The sequence below is a fragment of the Salmo salar genome, chromosome ssa18 (assembly GCF_905237065.1).
Source record: "Salmo salar chromosome ssa18, Ssal_v3.1, whole genome shotgun sequence".
Classification (NCBI taxonomy): Eukaryota; Metazoa; Chordata; class Actinopteri; order Salmoniformes; family Salmonidae; genus Salmo; species Salmo salar.
The window spans coordinates 15,920,635-15,936,132 of NC_059459.1; the positions used below are offsets into that span (position 1 = coordinate 15,920,635).

General features: G+C 44.1%; 1 protein-coding gene across 5 annotated transcripts in view; it reads left to right on the forward strand.

Annotated features, from left to right (window-relative positions):
- The window catches only part of LOC106576950 (latent-transforming growth factor beta-binding protein 1), a 133,842-nt gene that overhangs the window by 67,721 nt on the left and 50,623 nt on the right, over positions 1 to 15,498 (forward strand). For 2 of the 5 annotated variants that reach the window (XM_014154513.2, XM_014154517.2), the window contains exons 10-14: positions 4,757 to 4,879; positions 8,378 to 8,545; positions 10,645 to 10,860; positions 13,752 to 13,774; positions 15,033 to 15,144. In XM_014154513.2, coding sequence (XP_014009988.2) covers positions 4,757 to 4,879; positions 8,378 to 8,545; positions 10,645 to 10,860; positions 13,752 to 13,774; positions 15,033 to 15,144 — 642 coding nt within the window. The remainder of the gene's footprint in view (positions 1 to 4,756; positions 4,880 to 8,377; positions 8,546 to 10,644; positions 10,861 to 13,751; positions 13,775 to 15,032; positions 15,145 to 15,498) is intronic. The other 3 variants (XM_014154516.2, XM_014154515.2, XM_014154518.2) reach the window with 3 other exon arrangements.

Here is a 15,498-nt window from a genome sequence, read left to right on the forward strand (position 1 = left end):
CTGTTTTCTCAGCGTGGTGGAGGGCTTCGCCAAGAGAAATGAGCCTTAAAGAAGTGATTTGTCACCAGCCACATAAAACCCTGCGAGAGAGCAGGGCTACCATCCAGAGACGAGGAATGAATATGCTTCATTTTGACAAGGAGATCATTCTCTCGCTTTGTGTCGTTTCCTGTGCTCTCTACTCTACTCTTTCCTTGGGTGATGTGGGCCTGTCTACCTGTGTACAGCACCCTCTGCTGGTCCCTCACCCTCCAGTCCTCCAAAGATATACTGACTCGGCCCGTTTATGACACTAGTTTGTCAGCTGCCATTCGTTGTCTCCTGAAATCTATCAAATATGAACGTTTTTCTTCTCTTTCTCCTCTTGACTTGCTCCACTTGGTCGTCAGTGATCAATCCCCAAGCACCATAACAGCCATGCGGGGGAGAGAGGGAAAAGAGGCAGGTGCCATATTTGATAGATTTCTCTAATCTGTATTGAATTGGGATATGATAGCGAACAATGACTACAATACTTCAGGGCTGGCAGGCCTGGCCGTTTTCAGAGGAGTCACACTAAATCAAGCCTGCTCTGCCCCAGCGACTTTTGAACCCACTGTGGCCCATTCCCTCAGCATTCCACTCAAGGGGAGGGAGGGTGAGGGAGAGAGACCAGTGTCTGTGTATACGCCACACGCCTGCTCAGAGACAACGGACTGCTCACTTTTTCAACAGAAAATAGAACCCCTACTGCTCTCCTCTAATCAGCAGGAAACCCAGACCTCTGCTTCTCTCTATGATAGCCGGCTGTTTGAACTGCCAGATCTTACAGAGAGGAGTTATGAAATAGTGAAGGCTTATCCGTAATATTGTGCTCGTGAGCATCTCTACTACAGTAACAACTGCCCAACACTAAGCACACTACATTATTCTACATCATTGAGAATTCTATTGGAACAGTGGACGGTACATTGAAAACATCAGGGGACATCACTCCCTACTCACTTCAAAGGGATCCCATTCATTGACGGCACTGTTACTATAGCGCATGGCACAAACAACAGAGGGCATCTGCCCGGGTTCCACCGGTTCTACATGAGGTAGAGTGCCACCGCGCCAAGGCGCGTGCCATAACTGTGGTTAGGCAGAGAGGGGCTCTGAAAGGGGAGCCGAGGCCTGACTGCTGCCTATTCGGAGTGCTGCCAGGCTGAGGAGAGTGGCGGCCCAGGAGACCAGATGTATTATTCCTGTGGAGGTGCTGTGACTCTTTACCCTGTAATCCACCACATCCTGTTCCCCTTATTATTACCCCTTTTTTACAGAGCTGATTTGGATTGAATCTCCATTTTGTTTTCCTTTGAGCTAGGTATGTGTGCTTACTAATTGTTGGATATGGTGTGACTGTCCAGTATAACAAATGAAGGGGAAAAAGAGACACAATAGAGGATGGCTCGGCTGGTTTAAAGTAGCGTGTAGTCGACGGGTCTGGTTCTGATCCAGGTTCTGATTCAATATTCCCCAGTGAGCCATTTGAGTCCTGAAGCGGTGAGGGGAGGAGGGTAAGGCTTGGTGTTAGGCTGGGTCATGTTCAGTATGACTTCTCTTGGACAAGCCAGTCTCCCTCCCACATACTCTCGTTTAGCGCTTCTCAGGCGCTGCTGAAGGTTGTGGTGACTAATGCGCGCAGGTCTGTCCCCGTCCAGGCAGTGGATCTGAGTCCAAAGTGATTAAAGTGATGAGAGAGCAGCATACTCCTCTGTGTGTCATCAGAGGCAGTGGGCCGCTCTCTGTGGGGCCCCGAGGGGACAGAAATAGTGAGTGTATATTGTGGGTAATTATTCTGTCAGTGCGGTGATTGACAGCGCATGTGGGCGGGGCCTAAAGGAACGATGCAGGTGTTAAAACGGTGAAAGCGCCAGTGGAAACACGTCCCGTAGATGATAATAGCCATTCGTTGATATTCCGAGCAGAGGGTGTTGTGGTGAAGAACGTTAACGCAAACATCTTCCTCCTCCTGAGATCTGCCTGATTAGGATCATCTGTCCTGTGAGACAAGTAGGAACGCCCTCATTCAGCCACCCCTGGGAATGACGTCTCTTCCCCTGTTTGTCGATTCTATTCCAGTTTAACAGAACACAGCAGAGCCTCCTGTGACATGAACCTGGTCAAGATGTATCCTCTGAAATATTCATGACATTACATGGAAGGATATCAACATGCTGTGGCCTGTACCACATGATGGTGGGATGCTGCTCTTGTCAAGTACACGGTCCATGTCGTGTGTGAGGCTTCTAGAACACTCTGTGCATGAGTGATGATCCTGTACTGGTATATCTTTTCACTTTTGCAACAGAAAGCAACATGTAAAGTGATAATATTAATCACGTGGAACTCTGGATGGAGCAAAGCTCCCTTTTGGATACTTAGCACGAAAGCATGCTTCATATTTAGCCCTCTCAATGACAAACTACACTTGTAAACAGGATACCAAAACAAATGAACACGATGTATAAACAGCTAAGAGGCAGCCGTGTTGGAAAGGGGATAGAAAGTCTGCTTGTCTCCTGTAATAAGGAAGTATACAGGGGAGAGCATTCTGTTCACCTTCTTCCCGCTGGACATATTATGTCTACCCAGCTGTTGCTTCTTTAACAAGTTAGACTCTATTTTTTATTTAGGTAGGCTAGTTGAGAACAAGTTCTCATTTACAACTGCGACCTGGCCAAGATAAAGCAAAGCAGTGCGACACAAACAACAACACAGAGTTACACATGGAATAAACAAACATACAGTCAATAATACAATGGAAAAAGTCTATATACAGTGTGTGCAAATGAGGTAGGATAAGGGAGGTAAGGCAATAAATAGGCCATGGTGGCGAAGTAATTACAATATAGCAATTAAACACAGTAGTGATAGATGTGCAGAAGATGAATGTGCAAGTAGAGATACTGGGGTGCAAAGGAGCAAAATAAATGAATAAATAACAGTATGGGGAGGAGGTAGTTGGATGGGCTATTTACAGATGGGCTATGTACAGGGGCAGCTGCTCTGACAGCTGGTGCTTAAAGTTAGTGAGGGAGATATGAGTCTCCAGCTTCAGTGATTTTTACAGTTCGTTCCAGTCATTGGCAGCAGAGAACTGGAAGGAAAGGCGGCCAAAGGAGGAATTGGCTTTGGGGATGACCAGTAAAATATACCTGCTGGAGTGTGTGCTACAGGTGGGTGCTGCTATGGTGACCAGGGAGCTGACATAAGGCGGGGCTTTACCTAGCAAAGACTTATAGGTGACCTGGAGCCAGTGGGTTTGGCGACAAATATGAAGCGAGGGCCAGCCAGCGAGAGCATACAGGTCTCAGTTTTGGGTAGTATATGGGGCTTTGGTGACAAAACGGATGGCACTGTGATATACTGCATCCAATTTTCTGAGTAGAGTGTTGGAGGCTATTTTGTAAATGACATCGCCGAAGTCAAGGATCGGTATCATAGTCAGTTTTACGAGGGTATGTTTGGCAGCATGAGTGAAGGATGCTTTGTTGCGAAATAGGAAGCCGTTTCTAGATTTAATTTTGGATTGGCGATGCTTAATGTGAGTCTGGAAGGAGAGTTTACAGTCTAACCAGACACCTAGGTATTTGTAGTCGTCCACAAATTCTAAGTCAGAACCGTCCAGAGTAGTGATGCTGGACGGGCGGGCAGGTGTGGGCAGCGATCGGTTGAAGAGCATGCATTTAGTTTTGCTTGCATTTAAGAGTAGTTGGAGGCCACAGAATGAGAGTTGTATGGCATTGAAGCTCGTCTGGAGGGTTGTTAACACAGTGTCCAAAGAAGGGCCAGAAGAATACAGAATGGTGTCGTCTGCGTAGAGGTGGATCAGAGACTCACCAGCAGCAAGAGCGACATCATTGATGTATACAGAGAAGAGAGTCGGCCCGAGAATTTAACCCTGTGGCACACCCATAGAGACTGCCAGAGGTCTGGACAACAGGCCCTCCGATTTGACACACTGAACTCTATCAGAGAAGTAGTTGGTGAACCAGGCGAGGCAATCATTTGAGAAACCAAGGCTGTTGAGTCTGCCGATAAGAATGTGGTGATTGACAGAGTCGAAAGCCTTGGCCAGGTCGATGAATACAGCTGCACAGTAATGTCTCTTATCGATGGCGGTTATGATATCGTTTAGGACCTTGAGCGTGGCTGAGGTGCACCCATGACCAGCTCGGAAACCAGATTGCATAGCGGTGACTGGTTGACATGGCTACTCTGCAGTGAACCAGTGAACCCCAAAGCTGTTAGTCCCACGTCCAGCCTCATAACCCAGACTTTGAACTAAGGAATTCAACCTGCTTTTTTATCAGGTTACTCCATAACCGGGAGACCTGAAACTGTCTCCTCCACTCCACATGAACAACCTCAAACTACGGGATCTGCCTTGGACCATCACAGTGATGTTGGGGCTACACCAGGGTTATGATACGAATGTGGTTGTTGTGAGCTATTGTACAAACTTATGTATAGAAACAAACCCAATTATGGTAATCGGTGGAATTGTCAGCGTACATTTACATTTACATTTTTACATTTTACTCATTTAGCAGACGCTCTTATCCAGAGCGACTTACAGTAGTGAATGCATACATTTCATACATTTTTTTCTCCGTACACATCTCTATTCTATGCACATTCAGTTCATGTTCCTTTCTGTACTGTGTAATACACACTAATATGTATATCAACAGTGTATTACTTTGTTCCTCTCCTTGGTTTTCTGTTGCAGATCTTAACGAGTGCCAGCTGCAGGGTGTGTGTCCCAACGGAGACTGTCTGAACACCATGGGCAGCTACAGGTGCAGCTGTAAGGTCGGCTTCATCCCTGACCCCACCCTCTCCACCTGTATCCGTAAGTCCTTCATAACTCTCTCTCTCGCTCTCTGTCTCGCCCTCTCTTCCTCTCTATCTCCCCCCCCTCTCGCTCTGTCTCTCTCTCTGTGCTATATTTGGGTGTGACATTTCCCATTCGTTTAAAAATATATATTTCTTCAGCCTGTGCGGTCAGGATTGGGGTCTGTAAGATTGCAGTCTAGAAGAATGTTTTAAATGCCGCAAAGCATACTGCAAAGGCTGTGTTTTGATGATATGCATATGAATGTGGGAACAGATGGGAATGCATGGATGAATAGCATGGCGTTTATCATATTAATTAGATTCCCCTCAGAGCATGGAGCAAAAGGCACAGCATATTGCCAAACACAACAGATCGTATTTCTCTCCACTGAAAGTGGGAGGGAGGGAGGGAGGGAGGGAGGGAGGGAAAGAAGGAAGGAGTTTTGTGTTGAGAGATTAAAATCCGATTGACTTGATTCTCAGTTCTCTGGGTTTTTGGTAGGAGAGCGATTGATCAGTGATGGCCTTTAATGATGGTCTTGTTTAGCATGCTTTTCCCTGCCGGGTGTTGTCTCTCCCAGTCCGATCTCTGTGTGTGTGTGTGTGTGTGTGTGTGTGTGTGTGTGTGTGTGTGTGTGTGTGTGTGTGTGTGTGTGTGTGTGTGTGTGTGTGTGTGTGTGTGTGTGTGTGTGTGTGTGTGTGTGTGTGTGTGTGTGTGTGTGGGTGGGGGGGGGGGGAATCACTCTTGGTTTGTGTCTCTTCCTGGTTCTCCTCTATTTATCTCATTGCTATTGAAACCTGAGTGGCCATTCATCAACATCACTGGCTATGGCAAGGAGCCTTGCTACAGTTTTGTCCTTACATGGAAAAGTAGGCTTTGGAAATTCATCAGTGACATCACCCATTGTGTTTCCCCCCTCCCCTGCATGTGTTGCCTGTCATTGAACCACCAATGTCGGATCTAGACATCCTCCTTCATTGTGTGTGTTGAGTTACTGAGCTCTCTGCTGGTATGAAAAGCACAGTGGAGTTTGGAGAGAAACATATTGGTGTTGATGAAGGACCAAATACAGCTTGACCCTCCTATCTACTGCCTTTGTGTGTTGATTGGCTTATAATATGCATGACAGCAACAGTAACCAACCAAAACTGACTTTCCCATTGTGAGAGCCACTAATAATGCCTTATTGTACCATGGAATGAGACTTCACACATACATGTGCATCCTGTGTCCAACTAGACTTATAACAAAAATAAACCAGTGCATTCCACGTGTAGCATAACAATAACTGTGACTCAATTTTCTTTTTGGATTCTGACACGTCATCAAACATTCCACTGGTGCAAGACAAAATTCTTGACCAAAAGATCAGCAATGACTGCTTGAAATGCAAATAACACGCGAGATTAACCCTTTACAATCCTGGGAATTGGCCTGTATGGATAGGGCTAAATTGAAATGTTTCTTACAAAAGAAATATGAAATGCTTAAGCATCGCAGCAATCGAAAGGCTAAAGTTTGGAGATTATGGGAAAATGATTAGACCAAAGGTGTGGACACAACAGTTCACCTGACTGAATCCAAACATTATACTGTTGATTTTCTGTGCATTTTACATTTACTGTACTTTTTGCCGGATTTGTTGATAACAAAATCTGAAAATACTCTGGATACATTCAGTGACATGATAAGAAGATTTCTGGAAAATGTGGGTAGATGCAACATAAGACAAAAAAAAGGGTTTGAGTGAGAGGACTAACTGGGGTCTCCAAGTGGACACACAGTTCCTAAGTCATTTCAATGCCCTTTCATGTATATGTTTTATGTTATGGTTGAAGAAGAGTCTTCAACTACAACTCTTTTTTTTTTGTAGCTCTCCTACTTGTGCCGTTGAGGAACTAGAGCAAGCACACTTATAGTTGCTTTGTTTTGCAGTGCCTTAGACCGCTGCACCACTCGGGAGGCCCAAATCTGCAATTTTCAATCCGTCTACGGGTACAAGTGTAAAGGGCTACGCTCCAAATAGGTGACATGGTGGGAGACCAATGAAATTAAGGGAGGGCTTCCCAGGGCAATGTAGCAGAACTCCAGCACCCTCATCTCTCTCCATCCCTCCATCTCCCCTCCATCTCCCCTTCCCACTCCCCTCTACTGTGCTGCCTCTCACATCCGACAAAGGGAGAGATCCCATCATTGGGGAATTCACTGGCCTATTCATGGGTCGTGCTGCTCTAGTTTACTTTGAGAAACCTCTGGTCACTGGTATTAATTGGTGGCTTTGGCGAGGCCTTAGAGCAACTTCAATGTGGGTGGTAAGGAGGAGGGAGGAGGAGGGTGGATGGAATTTGGGAAGTGAGTGGAGACTCTAGAGCGAAAGTGATTGCTGCCTGTCATACACAATTTCTCCCGTGTGTCCGAGCTGTGTGAGACTCGGCGGCGCCGTCACGATTTCTGTTAAGGATTTGGAGGGACAGCGGTTCAGCCGTTTGAGCCCGCCTTTCCAACAGCACACACACACAAACACACGCTCGCACACCCTCTCTGTCAATAATGATTGAAAACCTGATCGCTTTTTCAGTCTGTTTTGACGAATATCAATGCACCACACAAACTGCCTGAAGGGGAAAACGCTAGAAGAATTGAAACTTTAGAACAAGTCTTTGTGACCTTTTGTACAGGATTGGTGAAGAAAAATCTATTACATTTCACTGTTCTTTGAATGATGTCTTGTACACTCCAGTACTTCTAATTTGATGTTGATGTGCATTAACACATTAAGCCCTCCTTTTGGCCTCAGAAGTTCAATATTTTTACATTTTGGGATTTGGAGACTGTTGGGAGAGGGGGAAAAAATGAACATCATGGTCAGTTTGTATGAGCACTGATTTAACGTTGATAGGAGAGCTCACCCATTGAAAAATGAAGAAATACTGGAAGCACGTCATATGGTTCCAGATTTACTTGGAAGTCAAATCCTTAGAGAGTCTTTGTTCCGTTGGTGCCTTGCCATACCACAGTTTCCACTACTACCCTTCAGGATTTGAGCTGCACCATTCAGAAACACTCAACCAACCCTACTGCATGCTGTTATTTGGGTCAGCATTTGACTTTGTTCATTAGTGCATGAAGCATTGGCATGAAGAGCTCGATGTTTGTACACCCAGAGAGCTTTTGTTGTTGTGTGTGCTGTGCTTGTGGGTGTTTTGCGTTTGAGCTTTTAGGTTAGTCTAGTGGACACTTTCTTCATAGCTCAAAAATCCTGTGATGAAGATATGAAATGTATCGGCGGTAGCAGGCGACACAGCTAACTACCACTGAGATGTTTCAACATTTTCTTGGTATTTTTGATGTTGTTGTTATAAATGTGTGAGTACTGTACTCTGTGTTGGGCAGGGGTATTCCGGTGAAGGGGGACTTCTTTATTTTCTCTTTCTCTCTTTTCTCTCTCCATGTCTGTGTCTCCCCCCACTGTGGCGCGCCTCCCCTTGCCACTCTCCCACTACACCTCTTCAGCCGACACCTCTGCCGTCCACGAGGAGAAAGGGGCTTGTTTCCGATTGGTCAGTTCGGGGAAGCAGTGTTTGCACCCGGTGTCTGCTCAGCTGAGCAAACAGCTGTGCTGCTGCAGTGTGGGCAAGGCCTGGGGCCCGCGCTGCGACAAGTGCCCCCTGGCAGGAACAGGTAAGGCCTCCAACGCCAGCAACTCTGAGTCCCAGACACCTCCACCCATCCATCCATCCATTCCACCACTCTCACATTGAGAGATTGAAATGTGGGACCAGTGGCATCCATCCTCCACCCACACTCAATGTTTCTCTCTCTCTGTGCATGTGTTTCACTGCTTTGCCAAGTAGACGGTTTTAGATGCAGTTATATCTCCAGCACCAGCACTCTCCTCCTGTCTCCCCTTATTCCACCCTGTCTCCCCATCCGCCATTGCCATCTGTACAGGTATCATGGTCAGTGTTGGCTGGGGTGACACAATAGCTGACACCTGCAGATCATGTGCAGCACAGGCACACTAAATAGATAGAAACTGTTTGCTGAGTCCTCACACTTCCACTCGAAAAGGTCTGTCTTAATGAATTGATGACATTGAGCCAAACATTCCATTAGACCTGGGAGGTTAGTCTGGGAACAAGTGTAAGCCTTTTCTGTCTCTGTGCCTGTATTGTCTGTCTAGGCTCCGGGAGACATTACTGGATGGCCTCGTTTGGCCTAATTAACAACACCCGTTAAAATCATCTGGGTTGCCAGATTATTTGGTTGCCAGATCTTCAAAGTTCCCAGTGTAGCACAGTAAGTTGTTATGGGGAGTGTAATAGAGTTAGGGGATGATTGCTTGGAACCGGGCCCATTTTTCCCAATGTGAGAACGTTTCTGTGGGTAAGGTGAAGAGCTGTTATAAGAGTAAATAAGAGACGTGCTCCTTTATCTGGAAATGAACTTGAGCACGTAGAATTTACCTTGGTATAAAGGGCAGCATTTTCTAAGGTCTCTTTAATGTTATTTTTTCTTTGTTTGTCGGAATGATCGCAGAGGCGCTTGTAGCTGGATTAGTAACTGATTATTCTGATAGATTTTTTTCACTATCAATGTCGTGGTTTAATTGCAATGGGCTGACATGGTTCTTTCAATTGAGATAGAGATGGAGACAGTTTATTTTGGTAGATTCTAACTTCTTGCAAATGCTTGTTGGTTAAAATGGGAAACTGCATAGATAGCATGTGCTATTCTTATATGAAACTGGATTGGTGGATGCTCCACTGTGTAACAATGGTTGGTACTTTGTTTTCATTCATTGGGACATAAATGAAAGCCTTGACATGACACTTCCCCAACAAATCTAGTTAAGTCCTTACAAAATGCTAGTTGCACAAAGACATTCAAGAATGAGACAAGTGTGTGACTCTCAGTCTTTATCCTCAGTGACATGATCCACTGTGTCCTTGGTTTCTAATGGGAACACAAGTCCTGCAGAGAGGACACATTACGAAGGCTATGTGGAGCTCAGAAAGAACTCAGAAGGGTCATTCCATGAAATGAGTGCCTTTGCGTCCCTTTGATATATTAAGTAGAAATTGTGCATCAATATTGAATTTTAAAAGGATGTTAAATTAAATGTAGTTCCCTTTTTAATATAAACCGAATGTCCTTCTGTGCACCGTCTTAGACTTATAGGAAGATCTTAACCCCAACATTTCTCCAAGTTTTAATCATCATGACAAAGTCATTTCTGAAGATTATTATTTATTTAATGTGATTAGTGATTCATTTTTATGTAAAACCAAAAACTCTCCCTCATTTTAAGGTCAACCCTGTTACTTGAACTGAACTCTCATTTTAATATGGTGAAACTATTCTTCAAAAAAATTCTACATCTAATAAAATCGTAAAACCACAGTGTAAAAGCAGGTGAACTGGTTCTACTCTTTTTCACAATTTTTCTGGTGTTTTGTGGTGGAAAACTGAGTGGCACCCAATTGGTGGAATGACCCAGAGACTGATATACACAAATCTGCTACAACAATAAAAACCAAACAGCATGTAACCTATTGAACGTTACATTGGAGTTACATAAAATAAAAGGTCAGCCAAATAAGTCACATAGCTATAATTTATGTGAAATAAATATATTTAATGTGGCCAGTTCTTTTGAACCTGATTTTTTAAAATATATATATATATATATATATATATATATATATATATATATATATATATATTGTCTTGCATAAAGTATGGATGTACTTACTGTATTTTTCTTTCCAACTTTTTAGCTAAATTCAAGGAGATATGCCCTGGTGGGATGGGCTACACTGTCACGGGATCTTACAAGCCCAAACCACCCAATAAACTACCCAGCCAACCTGAGACCATCAACAAGCCAATGATCACCCACCAAGAGCCTGTGGCCCCGCCTCTGCCCCTGCCGACACATGAGAAACCAGTGGAGGCCTTGAGCGTCGCTGAGAGACAGCTTCCCTCTGTACCAGGCAAGTCAACACCATACAGCAAGCAACAGTAGAGGAGAAGCCATCTTTACTAATGTACTATGGAAAGACAGAGACAGAAGATTGGGCTGAGCTGGGTGGGACTGAGTGTGACTCATAAATAGGGGCCATGCTCTTGTCTTTTCACTATGCTGGGCTGTTTTGATATGTGCAATGTTGTGTACCTACAGTGCCAGCGCAAAACTTTTTCGTCCAAATAAAGAGTAATCCACCCGTTCAACAGTACCAGTCAAAAGTTTGGACACACCTACACATTCCAGGGTTTTTCTTTCTTTTTACTATTTTCTACATTGTAGAATAATAGTGAAGACATCAAAACTATGAAATAACACATATGGAATCATGTAGTAACCAAAAAAGTGTTAAAGTAGCCACCCTTTGCCTTGATGACAGTATTGCACACTCTTGGCCTTCTCTCAACCTGCTTCATGAGGTAGTCACCTGGAATGCATTTAAATTAACAGGTGCGCCTTGTTAAAAGTTAATTTGTGGAATTTCTGTCCTTCTTAATATGTTTGAGCCAATCAGTTGTGTTGTGACAAGGTAGGGGTGGTATACAGAAAATAGCCCTATTTGGTAAAAGACCAAGTCCATATTATGGCAAGAACAGCTCAAATAAGTGAAGAGAAACGACAGTCATCGTTACTTTAAGATATGAAGGTCAGTCAATCCGGAAAATGTCAAGAACTTTGGAAGTTTCTTCAAGTGCAGTCGCAAAATCCATCAAGCGCTATGATGAAACTGGCTCTCATGAGGACCGCCACAGGAAAGGGACCCAGAGCTACCTCTGCTGCAGAGGATAAGTTTATTAGAGTTACCAGCTTTAGAAATTGCAGCCCAAATAAATGCTTCAAAGAGTTCAAGTAACAGAGACATCTCAACATCAACTGTTCAGAGGAGACTGCATGTATCAGGCCTTCATAGTCTAATTGCTACAAAGAAACCAATACTAAAGGACACCAAAAATAAGAAGATACTTGCTTGGGCCAAGGAACACAAGCAATGGACATTAGAACGGTGGAAATCTGTCCTTTGGTCTGATAAGCCTGAATTTGCGATTTTTGGTTCCAACTGCCGTGACTTTGTGAGACGCAGAGTAGATGAACGGATGATCGCCGCTTGTGTGGTTCCCACCATGAAGCATGGAGGAGGAGGTGTGATGGTGTGGGGGTGCTTTGCTGGTGACACTGTCTGTGATGTATTTAGAATTGAAGGCACACTTAACCAGCATGGCTACCACAGCATTCTGCAGCGATACGCCATCCCATCTGGTTTGCGCTTAGTGGGACTATCTTTTGTTTTTCAACAGGACAATGACCCAAAACATTCATGCAGGCTGTTTAAGGGCTATTTGACCAAGAAAGGGAAAGGGGATACCTAGTCAGATGTACAACTGAAATGTGTCTTCCGCATTTAACCCAACCCCTCTGAATCAGACATCCATAATCGACATCCATGTCTTCGGCACCCGGGGAACAGTGGGTTAACTGCCTTGCTCAGGGGCAGAATGACTAATTTTTACCTTGTCAGCTCTGGGATTTGATCCAGCAACCTTTCGGTTACTGGCCCAACGCTCTAACCACTAGGCGTGCTGCATCAGATGACCTGGCCTCCACAACCCAATTGAGATGGTTTGGGATGAGTCCCTCCGTGTAAAGGAAAACCAGCCAACCAGTACTCAGCATATGTGGGAACTCTTTCAAGATGGTTTGAAAAGCATTCCTCCTGAAGCAGGTTGAGAGAATGCCAAGAGTGTGCAAAGCTGTCATCAAGGTAAAGGGTGGCTACTTTGAAGAATCTCAAATATAAACTATATTTGGATTTGTTTAACACCTTTTTGGTTACTACATGATTCCAAATGTGTTATTTCATCGTTTTGATGTTGTCACTATTATTCTACAATATAGTAAAAATAAAAACCCTTGAATGACTAGGTGTGTCCAAACTTTTGACTGGTATTGTAAGTTAAACTAAACAGAGAGTTGTGAGTGTGTGGGGGGTCTTTAAAAATATCTCTCAACCAGACATCAATTCAGTTCCACCCTGGACAGGATGATGAGGATTCACATGCTTTGGCTTGCCGTCGCCTCTCAAACTTCTGGATTCTGAGCGAGAGGAGAGATGGAGCTCCTCTTTCTTATTGCTCAGAACATGCTTGGGAGCTGGCGAGGGAAAGAGAAACTTGGCAGCATTAGAGCGCACAGACTTGTCCAAATTACCGCTAAGCTTCTCTTGAGCTCCGAGTACAGAGGATTCCAATGCAGAGGACAGACTCAGACAAACAATAAGTGGGAAAGCCACTGCCCAAACCTGTGTAGATTAGTGTTTGCATGCGACAAGGGGCTAAAGTTGGCACCACTGAGCTAAAAATCCTGGTGGAGGTGATTTTTCTTTATGCCCAACGTTGTACTACATTAATAACAATCCTGTTTGTTTTTATGACCTCAAGATCTAAATACCGTAAAAACGCCTGAGGGTTGAGTTATGACATGGCATTTGGCCAGTGTTTAAAATAAGGTGTTAGTGGAACGACCTTGTAACTGATTAACATTTGTCCGTTGCTATGAAAAAGATCATGTTTCGACATGGCCATGAACAGCTAAACGTACCCCCAGAGCCTGTGAAGGTGACAGTCTTATGAATTGCAAATGATTGGTCCTCTGGCCCCAGCCAGTAAGGTTTATTAATTTATTCAAAAGCCTGAAGATATTTAATGGAGAAATATAATGAAGTATGTGATGTACTTGTCTCTGACAACTTGATGATCAAGGGCAGGTATATCCAGCCTTGTGCTTCCAAACGGTCCCACTCTTTCTTGATCTCACTCTTGTTTTTTTCTTCATATTTTTTTCATATTTTTTTTTATTGACCAGTAGCCACAGATGCACCTGAGCAGGTAGGTTGGGTTTCTTCTGCAAAAAAAATAAAAATGAAAATAAAATAGCTTTCTTGCATGCGACAAGAAGGATTCACCCTTTAGCCTCTATGGCAGCGACCTGCAGAAGCAGCCTGCAGCGTCACCTCTGCATGAAGTCAGCATCTCACCACTGCATGACTTTGGCCCAATCACTGCTCCACGCTTTCAGCTTAAGAGCACTTCACAGTGGAACATCTGTCAATGCCAATCACAGCTGCTAAGACTTTGCTCTTTGCGCTTTTGTCCAGCCTCATACTGTTTGGATGCGTTTACACAGGCAGCCCAATTCTGATCTTTTTCCACTAATTAGTCTTTTGACCAATCAGATCAGCTCTTTTGCTAATAATTGGGCAAAGGATCAGAATCGGGCCGCCTATGTAAACGCTGTCTAAGAGTCTCCAAAACGGAACAGTCCTGAAACCTTTCTGTAATGGATTTAGTATTGTATTATGATTTGAATTATGTAAATATAGAAGCTCTCTTTTACAATATATTGGTTCTTTCAGTGGAACAGTAGACTCAGCAGCTTGAAACTCTTTAAAGCACTTTGATAAAGGCAGAGTAAGTAAACACTATTGCGCAATCCATTCCCCTAGAGAAACTCCAAAGGTAAAAAAAAAGAAAAGCTGAAGTCAAGTTGGAGTCCACACAACTGATAACTATAGACCCTATCTACTCAATGAAAACCCATGTTTCGCTTCACAACTGATAACTATAGACCCTATCTACTCAATGAAAACCCATGTTTCGCTTCACAACTGATAACTATAGACCCTATCTACTCAATGAAAACCCATGTTTCGCTTCACAACTGATAACTATAGACCCTATCTACTCAATGAAAACCCATGTTTCGCTTCACAACTGATAACTATAGACCCTATCTACTCAATGAAAACCCATGTTTCGCTTCACAACTGATAACTATAGACCCTATCTACTCAATGAAAACCCATGTTTCGCTTCACAACTGATAACTATAGACCCTATCTACTCAATGAAAACCCATGTTTCGCTTCCCACCATCTTGCTCTACAAGCCCTTCAAACTCTTTCCTTCCTTCGGCTGTCATGCAAGCGGATCTCCAATTAGTTTACTGCTGAGCAGCCTATATGACGAGCGCACGCATGACAACGGTGCATGAACGGTACTTGCTCACTGATACCTCATGTCTATACGGATCAGTCCGCTGACCGTGAGGTCCATATTGTGTTTGTCTTGTGTTCTGTCCTTCAAGGAGCTGGTTATTCTGGAGGCTACTAGTAGTAGTCCAATAGTTGAGGCCGAGGCTATCCAGCCACAGCTCTCTCCCGGTGTCTCTACCATGAGGATGGAGCCGGCCTACAAAGGTGTCTCATCCATTTCCTTCCCCTCTACTATCTCTGCTGCTATTTCAGTCTCACAGGGCTGCGCTCACTCTCACAGGGGAAAGTCTGCAAGTTATTTAATTATGATGGTTGTTTTGGCACTGTACCAAACTCTATGTAAGTAGGTCTCCACTGGTGCTTTACGGTCAATTTTACCTGACAGAATAAAAATGAAAATGTGTTGGTTTGAAAAATATCTTGTATTCTTTCCCCTGTAACAGGACTAATCGTCATAAGGGAAAGAGCACCTGCCGTTTGTGATGGGTCTTCTCCAGACTCAAGTCTAGGGTTATCTTAATTGAAACGCAACGTTTCAATTGTTGTAAAAATAGTTGT